The sequence below is a fragment of the Syngnathus floridae genome, chromosome 17, assembly GCF_059516105.1.
Source record: "Syngnathus floridae isolate MCC-2025c chromosome 17, RoL_Sflo_1.0, whole genome shotgun sequence".
NCBI classification, from domain to species: Eukaryota; Metazoa; Chordata; class Actinopteri; order Syngnathiformes; family Syngnathidae; genus Syngnathus; species Syngnathus floridae.
This window is the reverse complement of record NC_142429.1, coordinates 4,547,685-4,573,747: the sequence shown is the minus strand read 5'-3', so window position 1 is coordinate 4,573,747 and position 26,063 is coordinate 4,547,685. Positions and strand designations below refer to the sequence as shown.

General features: G+C 49.2%; 2 protein-coding genes across 7 annotated transcripts; both read right to left on the bottom strand.

The window, feature by feature from the left end:
• Positions 1–1,393: 1,393 nt before the first annotated feature.
• Positions 1,394–17,398, bottom strand: lrrc4ba (leucine rich repeat containing 4Ba). Of its 5 annotated transcripts, XM_088358206.1 has the most exons (5): positions 16,942–17,398; positions 16,707–16,874; positions 16,242–16,570; positions 6,741–7,228; positions 1,975–5,021 (listed from the first exon to the last, which is right to left on the bottom strand). In XM_088358206.1, exons 4-5 carry the CDS (start codon positions 6,978–6,980, stop codon positions 3,105–3,107), a joined length of 2,157 nt encoding a protein of 718 aa, XP_088214332.1. In that variant the 5' UTR covers positions 6,981–7,228; positions 16,242–16,570; positions 16,707–16,874; positions 16,942–17,398; the 3' UTR covers positions 1,975–3,104. The 5 variants fall into 5 exon arrangements, 4 of the variants coding, with proteins under 4 accessions (XP_088214332.1, XP_088214333.1, XP_088214330.1 ...); XR_015853437.1 differs by lacking the exons at positions 16,242–16,570; positions 16,707–16,874; positions 16,942–17,398 and adding exons at positions 1,394–1,689; positions 7,303–8,572 and having other exon boundaries at positions 2,300–5,021; XM_088358207.1 differs by lacking the exon at positions 16,707–16,874 and having other exon boundaries at positions 17,166–17,398.
• Positions 17,399–18,793: 1,395 nt separating this feature from the next.
• Positions 18,794–26,063, bottom strand: med25 (mediator complex subunit 25). 2 transcript variants are annotated; one of them, XM_088358561.1, is made up of 20 exons: positions 25,861–26,063; positions 25,409–25,549; positions 25,284–25,329; positions 25,047–25,171; positions 24,872–24,970; positions 24,648–24,768; positions 24,432–24,579; positions 24,195–24,319; positions 24,011–24,086; positions 23,640–23,902; positions 23,458–23,559; positions 23,058–23,143; positions 22,934–22,991; positions 22,751–22,858; positions 22,426–22,602; positions 20,370–20,480; positions 20,095–20,166; positions 19,398–19,568; positions 19,207–19,327; positions 18,794–19,115 (listed from the first exon to the last, which is right to left on the bottom strand). In XM_088358561.1, the coding sequence occupies exons 2-20, from the start codon at positions 25,543–25,545 to the stop codon at positions 19,012–19,014; spliced, it is 2,250 nt and encodes a 749-aa protein (XP_088214687.1). In that variant the 5' UTR covers positions 25,546–25,549; positions 25,861–26,063; the 3' UTR covers positions 18,794–19,011. The 2 variants fall into 2 exon arrangements, with proteins under 2 accessions (XP_088214687.1, XP_088214689.1); XM_088358563.1 differs by lacking the exon at positions 20,095–20,166 and having other exon boundaries at positions 25,861–26,062.

Genomic DNA, 26,063 nt, shown 5'->3' with positions numbered 1-26,063 from the left:
AAAATCGTCCGGGATTTTGTTGGACTGCCTCAAACATAAGACATGTACAGTACATTGTCAATAGAATTGCCACTCCGTTCCATTTCACTCAATTCCAGGTTTTTTGGTATCGTTCGCAAATACATAAGTCACGCCCTTCTCCTCAAATCTAGTCACTTTGCTACGAAGTTGGGTGGGCTGGCCAGTCTACAGCGAGTGTTTCTAAGCAATGCCGAAACGAAAATGCATGCTCACGGAGGAGTTGAATAAAAAAAATTCCCGTGCTTTCGCCAGCGTCGTGATCCTTAAGCGGAGTGCTTGACATGTAAGGCAGGCACTTACGTGTCTGTGGCAAATAGAGGTGCCAACGCACCCCGCAAGAGGAGGACTGAATAGTTTAGCTGAATTGTTTATTTTTTTAAATGCTGCACCGATGGCCGTATTTCTTTTGTCTTTTTTTACTAGTGTACCACTCGTGCCCAGAATGGAAATGGAAGTCAGCCGCTTTGGTTTCGAAGCAGCCACGAATTTCTGAAGTCATGCTGCCTGAAAAGTTTGAAAAACAAAAATCAGCGCCAAGCACCGCTTTGGCTAATGAACAAAAAATTGGGAGGATATGTCTATCATAACACGCATGATAACGTCTCAAGGACCCATGCTTGGAGGTGTCGCCCATTTTGGTTAAAAGCAGACGTTTGGAGCAACATTTTCAGGGTTTTGCCTTTGCTGAGTATGATTGACATATGCCCATTTATATCAACCTAATCTGCCAAGCAACAATTGACCACACACACGCCCGCCCGCACGCGCGCGCACACACACACACACACGCACACGCACGCACACACACACACACACATACACACACACACACACACACACACACACACACACACACACACACACACACACACACACACACACACACACACACACACACACACACACACACCAGCCACCTCCTGGCTGGCAAGACGACCGGCACAGACATGTGGTTGCCAGGGGCGCCCAGTAACCAAGACGACGGCTAGCTAAGCCTGGTGCCAAGGTGTTGGCCGTTCCCGAATGGAGGACACCTTGGCGCGCCCTCTCGTAGGCGCGCCCCCACATCGTCATGATTCAATCAAGCAGGAGCTTTGTGTGCGATGATGAAGACTAGTGTCAGTCAGTGTGCATCAGCTGAGCGTCATTATTGAAAAGAAACATCCAGAAGCATCAAATGTGACCATGACAACGATGCTCATTGACCCATTGGCACACAAAAATTCACAACAGGTGTCATTGTCATGGAGCACATAATCAAACTTATTTTCTGTCAGAAAAACAAACCCAGATTTTTTGGTTCATGTTTTGGATAAAAAAACATTCAATTTTTTTTCTTTTGTTTTTCTGTTAATTTACAAATTAAACTGAATACACTAAACAAAATTTTAATAAAATTGAATTGAATTATTTTGACTTACATTGAATGTCAAATAAAAATATCAATTACGAACACACGGGTCATCCTGACGCATTGAAGGTACAAATTGTCTTTCTCAGAGACACACACAAGTGGTCGGGGGTCGGGGCTTACGAGTCATTTGCAGAATTTATGGAGCGAACGGCGACACCTTGATGAGGACTGTCGCAGCGGCAACTGTTGCCATGGAGACCTGATGATGATGATGATGGAGTGGAAGAGGAGGATTCGGGAGGGGGGATGGGCGGCTGTTGAAGTTGATACAGTGGCATTTATTAGGGTGTCATCATGACAATGAGATGCTGACATTCAAAAATCAAGGAAACCACAGCCAAAGTTTGCCATAAAGAAGTAGCGGACATTCATGCCCGACATTTAACAAAACTGGATCGGAAGCAGGTATGCTCGAGCTGAGCTAAATAGTCAAGCTTTTTGGATTCAGCCATCGGCCGCTTGACAATAAAAAAAATACCTCACACAAAAGTAAAACCAAAACAATCAAGAAAACAGCCACAAGAATCCAGCTGCTGCTATTTTGTGTGCCAGTTTTTTTTAATTTCCAAAGTGACCTGGGCTATAACAGAATATTGTCGGCATAATTAGAACCCGTGGAATCATCTAATTAGAAGAACAAGAACAAGAAGAGTACAAGAAGAAAGAGAACACTAAAAAAAATAAGAAAAAAAAAACAAGAAAAGCAAAATGCAAAAAAAAACACTCAATCAATCATCATCATATTTTTTCTTTTAAAAGAGATCTATATGTTTATATATTTTTTCATTGATTTGTCCTTTTTTGGGGGTGAATAAAAAAGTCTGTTTTTAGTTTTTTTTTGTCCCACCGACAAGTGGCGCTTACCTTCGAAAACCTCCGTCATCGAGTGAAGTCATCCTTCCATAATCTTCAAATCCTGACGTTTTTCTCCAGCCGCCATTTTGTGTCCGTTAGAAAAAGACCCTCAAGTGTACAAAAAAAGAAGAGCGAACGGCGTGATAATAACAATGCTAATGCTAACGCTAACATGTGAATCCAAAGATGGTGATTAGCGAGCAGCCTTTTGGGACTATGTACACCGTGAGCTTATGCCACTTCTTATTATTGTCATTATCGTCGTCATTATTATTATTATTGTTGTTGTTGATGCTACACAGCACGCCGCCGCTGACCCTGTTGGTGTGAGCACTGCCCCCTACCCCTAAAAAAAAAAAAAAAAAAACACGGGCCTGACTAGAAAAAAGAAAATAGATTCATCCAGCGGCCATTTTGAAAGGCGGACCACAAGGACAACGATTTTTTTTCCAAGATTGTTTAAATATATTCTTCACACTTTCTACGTCGGCGGCTTCATAAAGATTCTTTATAATTTATTTCTCCCAGTGAAAATATATTTACCGTTCATATATAATAATATCAAGTACTTTATGTTCTTTTTTCTTATCTTTTTTTATAGCTCTGGTTTGTCCACAAAGCCACGTGGAGACGCATCCCGTTATTCCGTCCACCCAGCCGGTCCGTAGAAATAATCCACAAAAGATGCGACATCCATTTAGTTGGCTTGACTTGGGACTTTGGCAAAAACTAGAGCTGCTTGTCACCTGAATGCGGGTAGGAGCGTGTGCTCGACGGGGCGACGTGGGGCTACAGGGGGGCTTCATGGGTTCCCTCAGATCTGAGTCTCTTGTACGTTCTCCTTGGAGCCGCTCTTAAAGAGCAGAGGCTCGTTCTGCCCTTTGGCCATGAGGCCCTTGAGGGAGCTGTGCAGGCTCAGCTGGGGCAGCGGGACCGGGGTGGGCAGGGTCCCCAGGCCGCCGGTCAAGGAGCTGGGTACTTGGGAGCAGGACATGCTCATGTTCTGGGAGCAAGGCAGTGGGTTGTTGTTGTTGTTGACGCCAAGTCCCACCATGTTGTTGCCCAAGTGGTGTGTCTTGTAGTAGTTGAGGTGCTCCGAACGAGTCAGGTGCGGCAGGGTGACGGCGTCCGAGTGGTGCCGCCTCAGGCTCTGGCCGCCCCCGATTCCGCTGCTTTGCGTCAAGGCGCAGCCCCCTGCGATGCCGCCGCCGGCACCCCGGCCACCGGCCCCACCGCCCAACTCGTCCTCCACATTGATGATCTCAATGGCCCTGGCGGGGCCATGGTGCTTGTGGAGCTGGTGCTGCTTCCTCAGCTTGTAGAAGACCACCAACATCACCGCTGCCATGAAGGTGATGGCCACAAAGCAGCCGATGATAATCTTGGTGGTCTTCATCACGTCGTCAAGGCCGGAGAAACCCGGCTCGGTGATGGGTACGGTGAAGGTGGGCCGGGTGGCGCGGGGTGAGGACCAGTCGACAGACAGTGAGGAGGCCGTAGTCGGGATGCTGTCTGGCCACAGATTCCCCGAGGGCGTTGGTACCGGGAGGACTCGGATGAAGGTCTCGTTGATTGCCACCAGGGCGGACTCCTCTTCTCCCGTCGTTTCCACACTTTCCACCGTCACCGTGGTGAAGTAGGTGTAGTTGACGCTGACGTCGGCGGCAGTGACGTTGAGCACGGCGGTGGCTGTGGTGTTCCCGGCTGCGTTGGTCACCATGCAGGTGTACTGGCCTGTATCGCGCAGGGTGACATTGGTGAAGTTGAGTGTGCCGTCGTGCAGCACCGAGATCCGCACCCGGTACGAGCCATGGGTCATCAGCGTCCCGTTGGGAGTGATCCAGTTGACCGAGGTGGTGGAGGTGCTGGTGCGGCACTTGAGCTCGGCCGCCATGCCTTCGGTGACGTTGAGGTCGGTGGGCGGCTCCACGATGACGGGTGCGTAGCAGGTGAAGTGACTCTGGTCCAGCTCGCCAATGTATTTACCCTTGAGGAAGGGCGGCGCGTGGCAGCGGGCGCAGCAGGTTGTGTTGCTGGGCACCGTCTCCTTCAGCCACCAGCTGAGCCAAAGCACGTCGCAGGTGCACACCCAAGGGTTGTGGTTCAGGTGCACCCGTTCCAGCTGGTGCAGCGGCGTGAAGAGATCGTGTGGCAGTGAGTGTAAGGAATTGTGGGACAGGTTGAGCTCCTCCAGGTTCTTCAAGTCATCAAAGGCGTTGCGTTCAATCACCGACACCTGCGAGTGCATCAGCCACAGCTTCCGCAGCGAAGCCAAACCCTGGAAGGACCCGGGGCGGATGATCTCCAACCGGTTCCCCGATAGCTCCAGCTCCTCCAGCCGCACCAGGGCCGTCAACTTGGGTATGTCCTTGAGTCCGCACATGCCCAAGTTCAGGTACCGCAGGTTGACCAGACCCACAAAGGCGGCATCAGAGATAAAGTCCAGCTTCTTGAGTTCGCCCAGGTCCAGCCGGCGCAGCGAGGGCACGCGGTGGAAGGCGTAGCCCGGCAGCGTCTCGATGGGGTTGTTGCGCAGCCACAGCTCACGCAGCTTGCTGAGGTACTCGAAGGCGTGCGAGGGCACCAGCGTGAGGCGGTTGTCAAACAGCTCCAGCGTGTTGAGGTTGGGGAGGCCATTGAAGGCGCCCACTTCGATCTGACGGATCTGGTTCTTGGAGAGCTGCAGGATCTCCAGGTGCCGCAGGTGCTTGAAGGTGTCCGACTTGATGACCTGCGGGGTGACCACGCAAAGTTACAACACTGACGATCTTTGGCAGTGGAACTCTGCGACTGAGTTTTGCTTTATACTTTGAACATTTAGTACAAAAAACAACAGGCGGCGGAATAAAGGCCGGCCCGTTGAAATTGCCATTGATGCTGACATACTGGCCAAAACGGCGCAGGAAGTGGGCCGTTTGGCTTTTAAGCAGCCATCGTAGGTGAATTTCAAGACTGTGACTGGAATTTTCAAGGTTTTTTTTGCCCCTGCTACCTTATGTAGGCACAACGATGCATCAAAGTTGGATGATCATTTCAAGGATTTGCCATAAACCAGCGTTACAGAACGGATTGTGTTCCACTTTAGGGGTTGCAGTGTGCGTGTGTGTGTGTGTCTTGCCTAATCTTTCTGTGACACACACACACACACTCCTGGAATTGAGCCACCTCCGCCTCCAAATGTAGAGCAGGAAGTGGGAGGGAGGTGTTGGGGGCTGGTGGGAGCTGTCAAGGCTTCACCGCGAGGGTCCTCAGCCGAGCAAAGCAAAAAATAAGCCGGAGAATCTAGGATGCCTTCAGGTGTTAAAACATTTTTAGATTTTTTAATCATTTCAAGAGGCGCTCCGGGATACGAGCGAGCAAATCGGAATGTATCCGCTCCAAAGGAAAACTAATATTGGAAATTCTGTTTCTTGTGTGCGGCAGCTTGTTTCAAGTCTCAGAAGAGATTTTAACATATGGAAAAGGGACATCTATGTCAGAACCCCCAAAAAGTCGAATCGTGGACTTTGATGGAAATTTTGGTGTTACATTTGCCTTAAAGTTGAAACAGAATCAAATCAAACTCACTAGATTTCATTTTGGCCAGCATCATATAGCTTTTTTGTTACACTTATTTTGTTCACATATTCTCCCACATTTTGGTGAGCGAGTAAGAATGTCAGCGCTCACTGCTGCCTCCCGAGGAAGAAGGTGGTATTAGAATGCCAAGCGACCCGCTATCGTCATAAATCACAATCTTTTTTTTTTCTCCCCGCCGACGTGTTTGTAATTACTTCTCTCGTAAAGCCGAGTTGGTTTTTAATTGAAATCATCTGCGTGGTTTGCAATCAAGCACGCGGGCAAAAGTGAGCCGTTTGTGAGTCGATATGTAATATATAAACTCTTAATTGGAACATGTCTGACGTTGTTGTTTATCGTCGTCAGTCAATAAGTGGCACGCATATTTCTCCCGGGCATTTTTATGTGCGCGACCGTATACATAACACACAGCGATACACCACAATAATAATAAATAAAAAAAATATAATAAAAAAGCCTTTTAAACGCCTGTTTGGGATTTTTGGATTAACTTGTCAATGTTCACTTCTTCCAACTGCACTAGAGACGGGCGAACAAACGGAAAAGTAAAGCTGGAATAATGGATGAAAGCTCTTTAAGCCTGCCGGAGAACTAAAAGAATCTTTCATAAACTCAAAGTGTGTCGCATTTATGTGACAGCGGGCTGCCACGAAATTTGGACCAATCACACAATCAGTTCAGTGAGAAAGTTTAGGATTTAAGATTGTCCCTGAAGAAAACATCTGACTGAATGAGATCATTGATTAAATAGACAGACGGTAGAGTTGAGAACATTCATGCCAGGAATTCTGCGTTTCCGACTGTCCCTGAAGATACACAGCGGCGTCAAGGGCACTATGATTTGGGCATGTCCCTGAAAGCACCACCTCACCTGGATGGCGTTCTCCTGCAGGTTGAGGTATCTGGTGTTGACGGAGATGCTGTCCGGCACGTCGTCCAGGCTCTGGCGGGTGCAGATGACTCGGCTGGCTTGGTTGGAGCAGGAGCAGCGGTCCGGGCACGAGGACGACGAGGCGAGCACCACCGCCGCCAGCGCCGACAGGAAGTAGAGCAGCGCAAAGAGGAAGGGGGAGGAAGGGCCGGGAAGGCAGGTCAGCGTGGCGATGCGCATGGCAACTGGGTCATGACCCGGCGCTGCGATCCAAAGGTGCGGCCCACGTGTCCGGAAAAGCCTCGGGGGATCCTTAATCCCAATGCGCCACCGTTTAATCTCGCATGGCGCCTCTGCCGCTTTGGCGCCGCTGCCGATCTCTGCGCTTCTGCTCTGGTGTGCCGTGGGAACATAGAGCGACGCAGATAAGCAGATGTTATTCCCTTTCTGCCCACGCTCGTTTGGGGAGGACGCAAAGCCGGGTGTCACTGAGGATAAACAACAAAGACAAGAAGAGGAAAATTGACATACGTATTTGGGGGAAAAAAAAAAATTGTTTCACCGACGCACGCGAGTCTCTTCTCTGAGCCATTCACGAAAACGGACAGGAAGTCAGCCATTTTGAATTCTTTCAGATGTGCTTCCTGTAAAGCAAAAAATGACAATGAGCTGCCGACACCAGTTTCATCAGCGGACGTGAAATTGGGCGGACATGTCCGTCATGCGAAGATGCACAAAAAAGTCTCAAAGACCCGTGACCGAAACTGAACAAGTCAGCCAGCCATTGTGATTTGAAGCGACATGTTCGTGCGATGCCTCTGGAAAGCTTAACAGATCAACATGAGCTTGGCTATGCTAGTTTGTCAAGACACAACGTACACAAGAAGTAAACGTCTTAAGGACCCGTGCAGCAAGTCTGACGTTGCAGCCATTTCAGACAAATGCTCAAAAGAAATTGCACCTGACACCAAATTCGGGGATGGACATGAGATCAAGTGGACCAATCAAAAATGACAGAATACACCAAAAAGTCTCATGACAAGGAATTAATCTGCCATTTCTATCACAACAAGACAGACAAAAAGTCTCAATGACCAATGTCCCGTTGCCATTTTAGACAAAATTCAACGAGGGAATGCGTCCAAGCGAGACCCTGTCAGAAAACGGTATACTCGTCAGGCCCTGGTGCTAAATTGCAAGGATTTTCCAGGGTAGCACGCAGCGACGCAAATAAGCAGACGCGATTCCCTTTCTTCCCAACGCTTGTTTGGGAACATAAAGCCCGGCGAGGAGTCGGCGAGGAGGAACAACAAAGATGAAAAGAATGAGGAAGAAGAGAGCGTATCAAAGGCCTTTCCTTTCTCACCATCAACAATGCAGACATTTAGAGCGTATCAAAGACAAAGATCTTTCGGAGCTATTGTGTCAAACAGACGTAATTGTTCTTGGCAGACTAACAATCCCAAAGTTGGACTGGTTTGATTGAATGGGGAAGGCTCATACACTTTTTCCTGGAAATGCTGAAACATACAAATGGAATGGCAATGTGCAAAATTGAATTCAACTCAAGTGCAGATCACCACGCAGATCACAGTTTTACAGATGGCCATTAACTGAACACAACAAGAAGTGGACTGTGAAGCAAAAAAGAGAACCAAATAGTGCACATTTCTTCCTAACAAACACATTTCCAATAAAAACACCTTCTCCCCTTTCTTAATCATGTCATCCTTCCCAGCCCGAAGCGATGACACTGCCAAAAAAACCATAAGCACAAAAGGAAGCTCAAATGCTAATTGTTAGCCTCAGGGAAGACGCTAGCCTGCCTGCTTGCCTGCCGCAGTCTGCTTGATAGCTAAGCTAACAGCATTAGCACCCTGGATGGAAATGCAGGCAGGTGGCCTGACTCGCCTCGCCTGGCCCGCCCCGCCACGCTGCACAACAGGCGCTGACGCGTTTTATTTGACATTTGTTATAAACGACGACTTTAATGATGCTACTTGGACATCGCCAGGTGAAGAAAGAGCGAAGGATGATTAATCTGATGGATGGAGGAAAAGGAGGAGGTGGAAGAAGAGGGAATTATCAACGGCGTAATGGATGAATACTGAGCAGCTGCAGAGGAGGAAGACGAAGAGGGGGGCGAACATGAAGCGGGAGTGAAAGGATGATCGGGGATAAAGAGGTGGTATAAATAGAGAGAAATTCAAAAAAAGGAAAGGGAAAATTTTGAGATATTAATAAGCAGAAGGGGGGACAACGAGAAAGTGAGAAATGGTTGAGAGGCGAAGGCAGTTCGAGGGAGCTTCGATGTGATCGATAATAATTTTTAATGAAATTTTAAGATCAGTATTCTTCTCGTTGTTCTGACAACGCATCAATATCGATGCTGCCCCTTTGTTTGGTATCGGTGCAATCACGTCAGGTATCGATACTATGACAAGTTTGATCATCAACAGTAAAACATCCATATCAACCTATATGTTAATAGTATCGATTCATGTTTTTAGGTATCGATGCACATTTTTGGGTATTGATACACTGCAACTGAGACCACCATAAGCCAGAGCAACCCCCAGACGATCTCCAGTGGCTGGTGAGTAGACATTACAGTGACCTCGCATTTTGATGAGACATTAACCCGCTAACATGTCACACATTAACCCTTTGACACACACACACGCACACGCACGCACGGCGCAGCCCAGCTTCCTCTCCCAGCTTTCCTCCGGCTCACTGTGCATTCAAATGTTCGCCAACAGTTACCATGGTAACCCTATTCAGCCACCATCCAGCTGTATCCCACTGCCCCCCCCACCACCAGCCAGCTCATTAGCAGCCCAAACACATGCTTGTACAAACGACACGGCCTGAACATCGTCACACTGCCGCCGCGACCGCAAATGACAACGTTGCCGTTTGCTAGCGCGACAAGTGGACGCTACGCAGACAAGATTGCGAGCTCATTACAAGAGATTGCGGTCAATGTTTTTACGAGGGCCCAAATTGTGGGTGGCATCGATGTCACGCTGCAGCTAACATCATATTTAGTGCTTACGGTGCGTTTGAGGACAACATGTAAAAATGTGACATTTAGCATAGCATCCAGCAAGCGCGTGGATGACACAGTGGATTTGATGTTTGTGTGTTGTGAGCGGAGAAATGTAGGCACTTCACTTCCCGTTATTCCCAACACACCCCCTGGCCTGCAGACATTCTGCTCGCTCACTCGCCTTTTTGGCCTCTCTTTCTCTCTCGCTCGCACTCCCCCCCCCCTTAAATCTCACTGAAATATTCCAGACGTTGTGCTCATGCTTTAGTGCGTTTAGCGTGCGGGCCGTAATGCACGCTGACATATTTCATATCTTTGGATGCATGACAGGAATTCCTAATTGCACACAAGCTAAATGTTTAATGGCCGATGTGTCGGCTGGAGGAGGTTAAAAGATGTCTGCACGTGTTTGATCCCGGGCCACGTCCCGGCTCCGGGATTTGACTTCCTAAAGAGCAAATGCGCCACTAAAGTAGACAAGATTACACATTACCACTTGCATTGTAATTGGAATCGGTCGTATTCTACTTGCAGTCGCATTGTAATGGCAGTCACTTGTGTCACATCGCATCATAAATGAAGAGAATTGAATTGTATCAATCGGAGTGAATCACATGGTGTTGCATCAAAATCGGAATGAATCAAATTATATTGAAGTGTATCAAGTGTACTGCATCACAATCGGAGAGAATCGTAATCATATTGTGTCATCAATGAAGTGCTTCACACCAGAATTGGAATGAATTGTGTTGAATCAAATCACATTTGGAATGAATCATCTAAAAATTGGAATGGGTCATATTTCTAGATTTTTAGTGCGTGCGTGGATGTGAAATGTGAAAAGCGTTATCGTCACGTTGGCCAAATGATGATAAACGTCGCAATGTTACCGCTTTGTCTACCGGACGTGTGAATCACCAGAAACACGGCAAGCGAGACACTCCGCTTGTCAGACCGCTTTGCGGGTTAAACGTTTGCCCCCCCCTTTTCTTTGCCGCGTCCAGTCGAGCGTGAATGAGGACCCAAATCCGTCAGCCGCGCTTGGATAAAGCGGGAATACCTGGATGATCCCCCGGGAACAATCGTGCGGCGAGGCGCTACGTGGAGGCAGAGGTTATAGACAAGATTAGACAGAATCGACTTCACCCCAACACCAGCCCTTTGCCACACAGACTCAAGCGTGCTCCAAAAGGCAATGTTTGGCTAGGCCCGTTAGCTGCCGTAGCCTTGTGTCTTCCGCACATTAGCAGTCATAATCTGTGACGTACTAAAAGTCTCCATTAAGGGCGAGTTGAAAGCCACTTCCTGCGTGTGTGTGTGTGTGTGTGTGTGTGTGTGCGTGCGTGTGTGTGTGTGTGTGTGTGTGTGTGTGTGTGTGTGTGTGTGTGTGTGTGTGTGTGTGTGTGTGTGTGTGTGTGTGCGTGTGCGTGTGGTGAATCAATGGTGGTATTGATTAAAACGGCGTGATGGAATCCATCATGTCAGAGCGAGTGCGCCGCTAAACGCATTTTAATAAAACGTTAATGGACGGAGTGGATGGATTCAATCAGCGGCTGGCAGCTATGCCACAATGTGCCACGTGATGTGACATCATGTCATATCTTGTGACACATTGCCTCCGATTGTGATAGACTACCGCACTTTGTGGCTTGGCTCCGAATGGAAGAGAATCATCTCGTAATTGGAGAGAATCATATTGTAATTGAAGTGAATTCTGTTGGAACACCACCAGAATTTGAAGTGAATCAAAAGTAAAGTTGACAAGAATAATTCTGTAATCATCGAATCGTAATCGTAATTAAAGAGAATCCTATCATCGATATTGAGGAGAGGATTATCCTGATTGGAATGAATTATGCCACATAAAATTGGAGTGAAGGGTATCACATCCCATTATAATCAAAGTGGTATGAATATTTTTTCCATCGGCGTAAGAGTTGTAGCGTCAGAGAAGTAAATCGAATCGTATTCATCATAATTGGAATGAGTCTCACCGTACTGACACATGTTTTGACATAATGCAAAAGATTGTGACATATATCGAGGGGAACGTCGTCCGCTCAAGTCCGATTCCGTCTCGCCGTCCCCGTGGGGCGGCGGTCGGGACTCGCCTCGCTTCGCGTTGCACGCCATCTGCACCGCGCCGTCTTTTCTCAGGCTCGCCAGGACGTTATTGACAGGCTGAAACGTGGAAACGAGGCGGCCCTCGGGGAGTTGCCTTTGTCCGTGAACTGGAAAATAACTAATCGATGATACGTTGTTAATCATTTTGATTGATTTCATGTGGTGCAAACTAGCTTCATGGAAACGTGAAGTGACTTGTTGAAATTAAAGACCATGCACTCCAATTATGATACGTCACGCTCCAAATAGAATAGGATGTGTTCCAATTAAATATGATACACTTAATATTAGAATATTTATAAAGTGATCCATTTTGATTCCAAATAATGATACGATATGATACAATTTACTCCAATCCCAACATCGTTCGGCAGAGTCCACGCCAATTCTGAGCTGGATTCCGATTCCGACTCAATACACTTCAATTATGCTACCCTCCGATGACACGATTCACTCCGATTTCAATACGATTCCAATACACACATTCAGTGTGATAATTCCGCTCACTCCAAATTTATTGTGGTGCACTCCAATTACAATTGCGATTTTCTTAAGCAGGCTACAGTTCAATCCAATGACGAGATTGATTACGCAGCGGTGTGTCGTGCCAGATCTCTTGAAGCTAAGATTTCACCGCCATCATTTAGGTTTAGATGTGCAAAATGGTACACGGCAGAACATCGGCGGGCCTCCTTGTGGGGCTAGTCTATTGCAGTTCATGCTGGTCGTGGTTGCTTATAAACATTTCAAACCTTTCACTAACCGCTAAGCAGAATTAACTTGGGGTGGGGTTGAAATATGAAAACGGGGGCAACTCGCAGGCGCTCTGACTTTAGGCAAGAATGAGCACAGACGGAGAAGAGGACCAAAAAACTGATAAAGATGACGAATTAAATGAAGAGGTGGCGGGAAAAGATGAGGACAGAGGTGATGAGGGACAAGACTGAGATGGTGAAAAAGTTGAGGACAAAGAAGATAACAATGCGGAAGGCAGAACATGAAAGACAAAGATGATGAAGAGGTTAAAGATGACCAAAACAAGGAAAACGAGCCAAACATCAAAACCATTCACACAAACGCTCATGAAAATATGCGTGTGCAATCTTTGTTGTTTTCCACACATGAAATATTCAAAAGTTGCTGAAAAGATGCACGCAGGCCTACGGCGAGCACGTGCGGGAAAAAAAAAAGACACTCAAACAAACCGCGCCGATTGCAAGTGTCTCAATGTCAAAGTCCGCGTCAAGGTCAAGTGCAAACAAAAACACTTTGATATTGCGAGAAGAAGAGAGTATGCAAATGTGGAGATGAGAAGTAATTTGACAAGCAGCAGTTTACACGTGCTCGCATTTAGAATGCAGGACACACCACCACATCAATATTCACACACACCACATACATCGCCTGCATTACCATAAAAGACGCAGCGGTTGAAAGAAACAAGATCGGCGGAAAGCACTTTGAAAAAGTAAAAAAAAAAAGTAGAAAGGTAAATACCCCCCCCCCTCCCAATGAGCAACAAATGACGTCCGGTCGCCAACATGTCACTCTTCAGCGACCTCTCCCAAGATGATTGACGGGCTGACTAATGTGCGACCGGATCAACAGCGACCCTGTACGAGGACGCAGCCCCCGGGGCCACCGGATGATGGACGTCGCCACGGCAACGCGGCACGCACATAAAAAGGCGAGATAAGGGAGACGTCGGGAGAGATGCTCCTCCCTTCCTCGAGGCGGTGGCGCGGAGGCCGCTTTTGTATCTCCTCGTTACACACGCCATGTGCAACATGGAAGCTCTCAGGGGGTTGCCACGGTAACCACTCGCCATCTTGCGGCGCCATCATTCCTGCTCTAAAATGAGGCACTGATTTCTTTTTTTTTTTTTTTGCCAGTCAAGGTTAAGTTCCAATTTTGACATGTGAGGGGCAGCAGTTCTGCTGATTTGTCAAAGCAACACTGGGCCCATTCCCAAGATGGCCGCGCACATGAAAGTGGCTTCAACTTCCGCAACGGGGAAAATGTGCAAATGGGGCAAAAACGTGTAAATAAAACGAGTCGACGCTATGAGGACGCATCTTAGGTCTCGAGCAACAAATGGTCTAAAGTGCGCCCCCCCCCAACGTCCCCCCCCCCCCCCCCCGTGACATCAGCACCCAGATTAGGCCTTATCTGGTGCGACATTGCTCCCGTGCTGCGCCTGGGGCGCCTGGGAAAGCGAGCAGGTTGACTCACAAGTAACGCAAGAGCGCTCGGCTTCTTGCCATCAAGGCGTCAGTGTTTACATGCTAAGCGCTGGTAGCGGGACCGTCGGGACCGCCGGGGTCGCCGGGGCCGCTGGGGCTCTTATGGCGTCACTGACCCTGAAAACAATGAGCGCCAAAGGTGGTCTGGTGGGCCAAAGCAGAGCTGCAATGCACGCTGGTGCTTGAGGGCCAACCTGATAACAAACAGCACTATGCTAGGATTTATTTGGGGAAAGAAAAAACAAAACAAAAAAACCACGATATTAAATATGGTTCAAAAATTGGTAAAAGCACAATGTGTGCTAAGACAACGATGCAGAAGAAGTGACGTAAAATTACTCTCCTGCAAAAATGGCCCACTCAAGTTCTGACTCAATTGGAGGCCTTTTAAAATCAAAAGCAGTTTTCTTTTTGCAAGAAATAATCTAGAAAGACAAAGTCTTGTCATCCGTCAGCGGCATCAGTCAAAGCGACGAAGACGTCAGCGCCTCTCTCTGGTTCACTCGGCCGCCCTGATTACGGCAGCCACTTTTTCTGCCATCCATAATGTCGGCTCGTCTGCTGCTGTCTGGAGCAGCACACATTGTATATGCGCACAAACGCACCCACTTTCCCACATAGCAAATTTAGGCCAAGTGTCACTCGGTTTGCATCTTAATGCAGCAGCAGCGATGTCCCTTGCACGTCATGCGGCCTACCTCCAACTCCACTCCAAGAAGCAACACATCCATAGCGGGAAAGGGCAAATGTGAAAATTCAGGCGTCGACTTTGACAACTCCCCAGTTTCCGTCAGTACCTTTCATGCAGAACCTCTGAAGCGGGCGGAATTGAACACCTCCGCCGTTCTATGCCTTTCACACAGACACAAGAAAAAAGGGTGACTGAATTGCCATGTGAAGGTGCTCTCCGGTATGCGGGCAAATTTAACTCCACCATTTCATGTTGCTGCTCTTCCAACAGAACAACTCGCGTACGATTGCACGACAATTGCACGTGATGCAACATGTTGCCATCAATGCAAATCAAACACCTTCGCCTACAAACAAGTCACCTCTACACAATTTGAGCTCTGCACCCCCCACCTGCCATACCCCCCCACTAATATTGCCCCAGTGCCCCGTTACAACCTCCCTGACGCCCCCATTAAGACACAGTATTCCTTCGTAAGCCCTCATCTTTCTGCTCCTTGTTCCCCACTGGGGGGGGGGTTCTTCAAGACCGGCGGAGGCGGGGGAGGTGGGGGGTCTCCGACTGACTCACATGCTTAAGCCGGCACACACGCAGCGGCCCCGCAAGGTGCCTGCGCAATTTCCTGCGATCATCACGGCGGAGGCGAGCCGGGAAACTGATTATCTGCGCAAACAAGTGCGATTAATGGACGACGGCAGAAAGAGGAGGGGTAGATAGGAGCGAGGAAAGGGGAAGGTGTGTGTGTGTGGGGGGGAGGGGGGCTCCTGGAGGCTCAAGGTGCGCCCATCACAACTACATTGAAGGGGGGGGGGGAATCTGTTGAATTCCGAGTATGCAAATCAGTTGACTCCTCACACGTACACTTAGGAACTGTACAACACACACACACAATAACTACGCCAACCAAACACTAATAAACACGCGCTCACACACATCCGCTAACTAGACAAACCAAAAACTAATAAACACATGTTCACATGCACACAAACACACACACGCATGATACAAACACCCTAACAAATGCACTCACACACTGACATATATTCTTACACAAAACAACACACTCATCAACAAACACACACATGCTCTCACTGACAAATACACACACGCATGATACAAACACTTCAAAAAACACACACACACGCACGCACACAGAACAACACACCAGCATACACACACTCACTCTCCCTGTCACACACACCCACTCATTCTCACATACACACACATACCAATACACACACGAATGCACGCAACATCATTCCTGGATTTCCGAGCCGGGACGGCGCGGGATGCGGATAATTGCATTGACAAGTGTTTCTGCGCGGACGCCATCCATCCTCGTAAGGAAGGATGGACTTTGAGGACAGGACGGACAGACAAAAGCGTCTCACCTTGGCGGGAGAAGAGGCGGACGATGATGACGGCGCCGGCGGGGAAAGACGCATCCTGCACCCATGCAGCGCTCTCACGGCAGCAGCGGCAGCGGGGACGTGCTTCTCTGCAGAGTGCCCGCCGTCTTCCTCCACCTCTCTCTCTCTCTCTCTCTCTCTCTCTCTCTCTCTCTCTCTCTCTCTCTCTCTCTCTCTCTCTCTCTCTCTCTCTCTCTCTCTCTCTCTCTCTCGCTCTCTCTCTCTCTCTCTCTCTCTCGCTCTCTCTCTCTCTCTCTCTCTCTCTCTCTCTCTCTGATGAGGATGAGGACTCTGGAATGCACGTGAGCTCCCTGAGCACCTCAAAGAAAAGACGAGCAAGTGGTGGTTAGGAACGATGACGGTGATTAATGACCGCGTGAAAGTGTTCCGGGCGGCGCGTGCGCGATTCCCACGCACGCGTTCTGCGGGTTGCGTCACGTCGCTTACCGGAGCGGTTGCCGTGGCAACGCCCACGCGCACTCGTCGCGCCGCGCACGCACACTCGGGCTCACACGGACGCGCTCACGCACGCTCCCGCGGGCTCTCTCACACCTTCATACAGGTGGCGGCTTGATGGACTTCACATCTGTGTTGCATATGGAATGAACCTGCGAACTGCGATTCCAGGCCAGGACCTTGAAACTACCGTCTATTTATTATGTCCGACGGGGCTAGAGCTCACCGGTGCCCAAAGTTGATAAATAGCAGTTGACGGGTGTCATAAATTGGTGGACTGTTGCGCAACACAGATGTGAAGCAGTTCAAAACAGCTCAACTGTGTATTGCACGTGTGCCTTGAGATAGCCCAAAGTAAGCTTTGAGATAGGTCAGAACCTTCCAGCAACTATAAACAGTGATTGAATACCGACGACAAAAGAAGCTTGAGGACTTTGCTCTGCTGTGCACCTGCATCACATCTGTGTTGCTACGTCCACCAAGTGCAAGTTCCTGATCGCGTGGTGGGAAAGCGGCCGACCGGTTCCGCAGTTCACCGAGCTTCTGAAGTGTTTCGGAATTCGCCCAGTACGAGCAACAGGACGAGCAACCTGTTCTCCCGTTGGCACACGTGACCGCTGCCGCACAAGTCCCTTGCGCACTTAACGAGCACAATGTAATTGCTCATTAGTCGAGCCCCCCGCCCCACCACGACGACACCGCCACTCCCCTTACACGCCGTCTGCAGTGAAGCTCCGTCGTTATGACGCCTCACACACAGCTGCAGCTTGTTTAGTGGCTCCCTCAGTGTGGCTGCTATTAAATTTCCAGTCACACAACAGTGCAGTGGAGATCCCTCCCCTCTCCGTCGCCCCCACCCCCTGCCTTTCACACACACACTCTCCTCTCCCTACTTCACTGTGTGTATTATGGTCATTCCGGATGTCTCCCTCCTCTCTTGTCACTCTTCCTCCAACCCTGGCTGGACACCCCTCCCTCAATGCCTCATTATTTAAATAAGCACACACACCTTTACCCACATCCCCTCCTCTTGCTGTTTGTGCTGCAGAGCCCTTTTAACGCACAAACACGCACTCACACACAACGCATGGGACTGGATAAAGATGGCCGCCGGTGTTTAGCTGGAAGCGCCTCGGGGCGCATTTTAAAGCCTTTGCCTTTCACACAAGGAGGGGCGGTTTTCACACAGCAACATCTGGAAAGCAGATCATTAGGTTGGACAAAAAAGTTTCTGTGACGTAGAAAATACAGGACAGGAGAAGAGAGTCCCGGAGGCTAAGTGTCACACCCCCATCCCAGCTTTACCTTTCACGCATCCACACAGTATTCAGCCCCATTCAAACTTTTGAGTTCAACCCTGCTGAGCACTCTGACGCACTCATCATTTTTGGCTTGGCTGGGAACCTGAAACTGGAAAGCGCACTGTACCTGTTTTTCACTGTTTGTGCTGCACAAAAGGGGCCTCAGAGAACAATGTCTGGTGCCGCTGCAAAGCGTAGGAGTGCACGCGCGGCCGCTAATAGCGATGGGGGAAGGAAGATGGGGGGGGGGGGGGGGGGGGGGAATGCCGTGTCGGACTCCGAGGGACTGTTTAAGGCATGAGCAACAGACCAATGAGGACACCTTGTGAGGGGGGCCTAGTTAGGGGTACTTAGTGAGGTGAGCCAAGTGAAAGTGGTGTTGTGAGAGGGCTCTAAAACGGGGGAACGAGTGAGAAGACCCGAGTGATGGGACCTCAGTAAGGGGAACTTGTGAGGGGGTTCTAGTAAATGGGTCCGAAAGAAGACCCTCAAGTGAGGGGGGGCTGGTGTCCATCTAGAAGAAAAAAAGAGGGTGGGGGGGGGCACCATGGTCAGCAAAACAAGAGCCCACTGTCGCCGTATCCTAGCAACCATCTCCAGGGTGACGGGCAGCGACGTCACTTTCTGGTCGCCCCGATTGGCGGCCGAGCGACACCATCTGGTAGGACTACTTGGCTCGGCTATGCGTGGCGGGAGGGGGCAACATATTGGAGCGGTTAAAATTAACATGCTGACACTGTTTGGCTGCAAAGACAAAAAAGCACACAGCCGACTGCATTTATTTTATGAAATTTTAATTGTTCAACACCTCGACATGATTACTGAAGCCTCGCTACTACCTGTGTGCGAGAGCAAACCAAACCCATGTTAGCTTCACACACACTGTCCCACTCCTCACCCATGTTGTAATTATGTCCAAGGTTTGCAAAAAAAAGCAAAATACAAATACAAAAGAGTCCCAAAAACGCCACCAAAGTAAGTCCAAGATTTGACCCTCAAACGAGATCCATGAGGATTTCGTCCTCCATAACGCTGGAGACTTGGGGCATCCCGGGTTGGGGTACGGCCCCCCGCTGAGCTCCGGACATCAGCATTTGACCTGCGCGCACACACAAGGACATGCATGAGGCAAGCTGACATCTCACAAGCATAAAAAGAATCTAAGCAGCGAATTACTGAATGAGGCTAACCTGGCATGGGCTGCCTCCACTGCGCCTGCATTTGAGGGCCCGCCCCTGGCGCCGAGTGAACCATCTGCTGGCCGAGTCCCTGGTGCGACATCATCCCGGGCATGTGGGACACGGCCCCCTGCTGTCATGGTGAGGTGACACAGTTGAACCTCCACCAGGCGAAGGCGCCGTACGTCGGGCTGCGTTCTTACCGGCTGCTGCTGGCTGAGGAGGAGGCTGCGCAGTTGCGGGTTGGCCCCTGGGTTGGCCAAGCGCAGGATGGGGCCCTGGGGCGGAGCCTGGCCGCCTTGCGTCACCTGGTTGGGCGGCGCCCCGCTGACTGGCGGCTGCTGGCTGTTGGGCCCGGCGGCTCTCATGCTCATCTGAGGTCAAAGTTCACGTCCGTTAGTTTCGCCCGCCGGATAGGTTTTCACCCTCGCGCGCATTATGAATACGTCACGCGTGCCATGAAAATGTTTGCTAGGAATACATGCATGTGGTTATAGCGTGTTGGCATGCAGCTGCAGAGCAAAATAAGAATGGAGCTCAAAGGCTCAACCACTGTTAACATGCATAAAACATGCTAATATGTACACGTTAGACGTGTTATGGTACGATTGTGTGAGTATGTTCATTTCAGCGTGAATGTATGAATACCTGTGTGTGATTTTCCTTTTTATGGATAATTATGTGAAAATGTATGATCATGACTGTATCTCAAATCGTATCTCAAATCTTAACTACCCATTGAACAAATGGAAATGCTTTCAATCTGTTCCAGCCAAACCCATAAAAAATGCCATGAGCTTAAATGAAGTGATGAGATAATTAATTGGAATGTAAAGAATGAAATTGTGTTTTTCTGGTTTGTGCTACATCATACATGGAGTCCATGTAAGATTCTCTCACCATGTTGTTCTGCCTCTGCTGCTCCTCCATCATATTGACCTGACTAACAGGGGGCATGCCCACCACCACCGACTGGAAAGGAGCAAGAGGAGGAGGAAGAGGAGAAGAAGTGGCAGGAGGAGGAGGAGGGTGTTGGTGGTGTTTTGGAGAAGAACCAGAGTTCATTATGAGAAGCGAGTAGGGATACATGCACACAAGTCAGAAGCACCAGGCATAGCGTGTGTGTGACTGTCCGTGTGCATGTGTGAGTACGTGTTGTTGTTGTTGTAATCGACCTGCTGCTGCACGTTGCCATGGGAAACAGGGATGGGGCCAGGGGGTCGATTGAGGAAGTTCTGGTTGGGCGGAACTTGACCGGGCTGCATTGGACCACCACCGCCGCCCAACTGCCAGAAGAACAACAGCAGTAAAAGTATGAGTAAAGTCATTGTCTTCAAGACACTTCATCACATACTGATGACTGTTTACACTTTTAACACACAAAAACAATGTTTTAATGACACGGACGACTGAAAATGAGGAATTTGTCTAAAATGGGCTCAGGAAAATAACAAATGCATGAAAACATTTAAAAATTAGGTTTTTTATACGTCTGTGGTTGTCAAGCATGTTTTTTTTTTAATGACAATAGCATGACACACTGCCACCTGCTGGTGTGGAAGTCGAAGCCTTTAGCTGCAGTTTCCAAGGCAAAATTCAACCAGTCTGAATTCGTAATTAAACCTTTTACATTATGACATTAAAAGGTAATGTGGGAGGAAGTAGCACATTTATGCAGGTTATTCCACAATCTATCAGTTAGTAGTCCTAAAAGTGTCATCGTTTCAACTCATTGAAATCGCTCGAGCCTCACAAATCGCGGTGGTATGACGCAAACGTGGGCATACACAGCAATCCTTCAAGTGGCGGCCCCGGGACATCGGACGCACTTTCTAGGCAAAAGCATCGCGCATTAAGAGCGGCACGTGGCCCCGTCAAGCTCATCCCGGCGACTTGGTGTAAATTGAAATTTTAATTACGCCTTAAGATTGCTGCTGCTGTGGCGCCCTTTATTAGCGATGCAACACTGAATATGTGATGATACACAAGAGGCGGCGGGAGAGAGAGGGTGGGAGGGAAAAAAAAAAATCATCATTATTGTTTCATGCATTCTGCTGCCTCTAAATGCTCAAGACGCACATGCACTTTGTCCGGATGTAAAATTAGCAGGATGACTAAACAAGCATCGCCAACAAGCAATACAAATAGAATTAGGGTAATATTATAGGGGGAGTTATTTTGCCGTACAGCATAGAGCAGTAAACAGGCCAAGGTAAGATTAGATTTGTGCCTAGAGACATGAGCGATCCAACTTTTTCAAGATACGAGCCGTCGCACGGCCCATTTTGGTGGTGTTTTCACCCTTCTAGCAAACACAAATGGTGGAGCAACACTAACAATTCTCAGAGGCTCATTGTGCAAAAGCAAAATGGCAGACTTCCTTTGCCTTTTCAGGCATAGTCTCTTCACACTTTGTTGTGGATCTATCTACCCACGATAGGGATGCCTGCCAGACTTCAAGTTGCCAAGCAAAACTGGCTTGACTTTCCGGCGAGACGACTGCATCCAAAGAGAGGCAGCAGAAAAAGTGGTTTGCCTCCATCAGTGAGCTGTGGGGGCGGCCGATGAAGGCGGCTCTGCTCGCGTCCCTGCAGATTGGCACACTGTGTGCGCGGCAGGTCTCATGTAATATATGTGACATCTGCGCTAGCCGTGCTCTATTATTTATGGCAGTCCAACTTTAGCTTTGTCTAATCTTATCATTTTCAACATTGCTCAACTCCAGGATTGGGCTTCACACGTGACCGTTTATTAGGCCCTCAGACCTTGCCTGAAAAGGAAGAGGTTGACCATTTTGGTTCAGTCCAGGGCTCCTAAAAACAAAACGTAACCGAGACGAGTCCCCTGAATGTGCCGAAGCCACACCCTCTCAACTGTCAATCAAAAAGTGTGAATATGACACAGATAGATTGATGCCACTTTATTATGCATCTTTCTTTTGCCTCCGTTTGAACTGTGAAAACCAATCCACTTAAAGCAAAGAAAACCAAAAGTGCGCACAAATAGCCGGAGAGGTTGATGTTGGGAGCTTGTGTGGCTGCGCTAACACGAGTGCCATTAGTCTCTTGCGGGGATTCAGCGGAGTGCCGGCGTCGAAGGAAACATCAATAGCTATGCAGCTTAAACACCAGTCAACTCCCCCGGTGCTCCTTGACGTCAACTCCTCATCACCTTTGTCTTTCTGCTCCAGCGGACGAGCATGCCGCCCCCACGCCCCCCGTGAGCACTCACCGCGCGATGACTCTGGATCTGCTTGTGGTTGGTGATGACCTGACGGATGCCGTTGACAAATCCACTCTGGTCATTGGGGATGAGGCCCATGAAGATGCGCTTTTTGGACGAGTAGAGCAACATGAGGACCCGCACCTCGCATGGCGATGTGGTGTGCGGGAAATGGACGCAGCCGGCCTGAAAGCACAAGGAGAAAAGCTTAGCAGCTTGGATGTCTGGGGGAGAAAAAAGTTATTTGATTCTATTTTATGATGCTAAACCATAAAAAAGATTGTTGTCTTCTCCACACCCAAAAATATATTTGGCAGCACAGCGTGAGACTCACAAAACCGTTGGCCATAATGCGGTAAAGGCCTTTGAGCGACTCCATGTCTTTATTGGTGAAGAGAAATTGAACCATTCGAGAGTTCCTGAAGAGCGGCCCCAACGTCGTCTGCAGAGAGAAAGCCAAGTGTGAGCACAAAGGCGGCGCTGGCGTGACAATGAGAAGTAGCTGAAAGCGGCTGACCAAAAGCTGCTGTGGGATCAGCTGCATGATGAGCTTCTGTGGCCACTGGTCCGTGTTGCTGTGGAGACAAAGGCGTCAGCGACAAAGCAAAAGTGGCAAAAGACCCAAGGCTAGGACCACTCACAGGTTCTCGCCCTGGTTAACTTGCACTTGACACGGCAGGGAGCGTGTCAGATTGGTGGTGGGATCCAAGGAGGCGGCTTTGGGCTTCTGCAAGAGGACGCAAACGTGATCAGCCCGCAGTACAACTCCAACACTGATTTTTCTTCCAACACCTGCAGATCGGAATCTGCCAAGTCTCGAGGTGAAAGATTTCACGAGATAATTCGACGAGGTGCATTGCCGACACCTTCTATTTTGAGTCAAGGTGAGAAGTCAGCTCATTTTTAGGATGAGTCAATACACAATAATTATTCTCTAAGTCGTTGATGACTTGAAGATGACTTCCACTATTTATAAAACTCAGAGAAAGACATCAATTGCATCCTGACTGTGATGGCGGTGTCGTCGTTAGAATGAATTACCTCCTGCCACTCCAGCACGCCACTCCATGCCACAATCTTGTTGGCCATGCCCTGTTGCTGGCCCATCGGATTGGGATTCCCTTGTGGTGCCTGCACACCCGACTTTAAAAAAACCCCACAGATTTAAATATAACTCCATCACTGAGTACACGGGGCTCGGCACAGCTGCTTAAAGGTCGAACCATGTTGGGCTGTCCTGCGGGTGGCACAGGCTGGTTAGGTGCCTGCTGCTGCTGAGTGGGTGGCTGAGGTGGCTGATTGGGCGGTGGCTGGCCGGGTGGCACCGCCGCTTGCTGCTGGTTGGGGGCGCCTGGCGGCTGCGGCATCATGGACTGAGCGGCTGTGGTGACGGTGGAGATGTTGGGCTGGTTGAGCTTCACCCCCGATAGCGACGGAATGGACGGCTGGCCGGCGAACGGCGGGCCCGCGTTGACCATCTCTACGACTGGAGGAGAGAGGTGGGATACGTCAGCGGTAATCATGTTTGCCGTGCAGTTACTTTTTCCCTTGTGCACATACGCACACACACAGACACAGTCAGTGGGCAACTCACATCGGTTCTTCTGGCCTTTAGCTGCCTCCACAACCATCTGTGCAGCCACCTGAGCAGCAGTCATGGTTGGTGGATTCTGTCGGCAGGCAGATTCAAATGGAGGACAAAGCGACGTCAAATATTTTAGCCACGGCAGCCAGACGCAAATCGGCGTGAGTTAAGACGGTCGACGCTGGCCAGGCACCTGGTAAGGATGTGCAGCGCTCATGGGGGGAGGAGCTTGTGGGCCCCCGACCATAGGCTGATTGACAGTCAGCGGCTGAGGCGGCAAGACAGGCTTCATAGGCCCTGGACCTCCGGCCGATGACACTGCGCAACATGGAAAAATGTTTTATTTGCATGCTTGATCACATCACTTTTTTGGTGAAAATGTAGTGGTGATGAGGAAAAAAGAAGGATCCCAGTCACGAGTGTGACTTACCAGGCAGTGAAATGCCCCTGACCAACACCATGTCTGGGCTGTAGTCTGGATGAGGCTCCACAACGCCCCCTACTGGAGACGCCCGTTCAAACAGAGCTCTCAGGGCAGGCAGCTTCCTGGGGGCCACCACCGAGAAGTGGATTCCTCTCTGGAAAGAAGACATTGATGAGAACATCATCTAGCTCGCAAACATCACAAGGGTTCGGGAGAACTCACGTCTCTGATGATCTTGACCAGGTTGTCGGCAGTGCAGCCTGTGTAGCTAACGCTCTCCACGGCCGGAAGCAGGTACGGCGGAGAGTTACACAGCAGGACGCACACTTTGTGTGTCTGACCTCTGGTGATGGGAGGAGAAAAGTGACATGGCAGCAGGGAAGTGTTTCTGTATTAATTTCATGTGGCCGCCAATACGTAACCGGACTGTGTGAGAAGAATCTCACATTTGTTCCCGCATCTTCTTGAAGTCGTCAAAGAGCTGCAAGGCTACTGAGAGCCCTTCCGCAATAAGACTACAACTCTCTGCTCCGCCCCCCATGAATCTGGGTGGAAAAGTGGAAAACACTTGAGATTCCCCACTTGAAACACAGCGCGTGCGTCACCAAAAGGTGCACTCACTGGATGCTGTCGATCCAGGAGACAAACTCGAAAGCCGAGCTGGTGGGAGCGTGACACTGGACGTACGATTCGGGGGCACAGTCCACCGTGTTGAACACCACCAGGCCGTACTGAGTCCCCCCATACTGGAGGAGGTCGCAGATGACGAAGACAAAATAAAGCAGAGGGATCAAAACTGTTGTGGAAATGTTGCAAAGCAAGCTGCTAAATTTGAACAGATAATACGGTCGTTCTCACATCGCCTCCAAAGTCTGTTTCCGCTGGGGGTCCTCCATTGAAATACCTGCAGTAACGCATGCATCACATGAACTATCTGCTTCTATACATGAGGCTCTGGAAAATGACATTAACGCTGGCCTTACTCAATAGCTGGAAGTACGTAATTCTTCCTGAGGGATTCAAAGTAGGGCCCCAAATTGGCTGTGCCCTCAATAACAAAGACCACATCAGCCACCTGGTTGCTGCCTGGCTTGGTGGAAGCCTCCATGAGGGACACCATGGACCTACACACAAGACACACCACATTATCAATTACAATTCCATTCACAGTAATGATTGTACTTTAAAAATCTGAAGGAAACGCTGGGAATCGACAGTGACGTCACGTCAACAAAAACTTTGGCAACGTTAGCTCTCGCTGTCAACTGTTATGGCAGGCTAAGGGGCTCATAAGCTGTTCTTTAATATTACTTTTTTTCTATAAAACAGTGACAAAGAAGGACAAATAGAAAGCGAAACTACAGCAAGAACCACAATGAAATTTCTTGACTGACAGCAGCCATCATTAGCCAGGCGCCGTTGTTTATAAACTCACGCGAGTCGAACCAAAATGTCCGTCCGTCCCGTCACAACATGGCAACGTTCCGCCACATTCACCAAGTTTCAGATGAAGCTTCTGGTGAGCTAAAAAGTGAAGTAAATATTCCAAACGTGTGAATCGGACTTGTCACAGCATGGCTAGTATGATCGTTTTGTTGTATTTTCACCGGAAGTGGCGGAGGACAAACGTGAAGTGAC

Coding starts and splice junctions, on each gene's coding strand:
- lrrc4ba (XM_088358204.1), bottom strand. CDS start 7,360: ATGGCTGACTTCCTGTCCGTTTTCGTGAATGGCTCAGAGAAGAGACTC. Junction 7,229..7,302: donor GAAGAGACTCGCGTGCGTCG/GTGAAACAATTT, acceptor GTTTATCCTCAG/TGACACCCGGCTTTGCGTCC. Junction 5,022..6,740: donor TGCAGGAGAACGCCATCCAG/GTGAGGTGGTGC, acceptor GTCACCCCGCAG/GTCATCAAGTCGGACACCTT.
- med25 (XM_088358561.1), bottom strand. CDS start 25,545: ATGGTGTCCCTCATGGAGGCTTCCACCAAGCCAGGCAGCAACCAGGTG. Junction 25,330..25,408: donor TACGTACTTCCAGCTATTGA/GTAAGGCCAGCG, acceptor GCGTTACTGCAG/GTATTTCAATGGAGGACCCC. Junction 22,859..22,933: donor TGATCCCACAGCAGCTTTTG/GTCAGCCGCTTT, acceptor TTCTCTCTGCAG/ACGACGTTGGGGCCGCTCTT.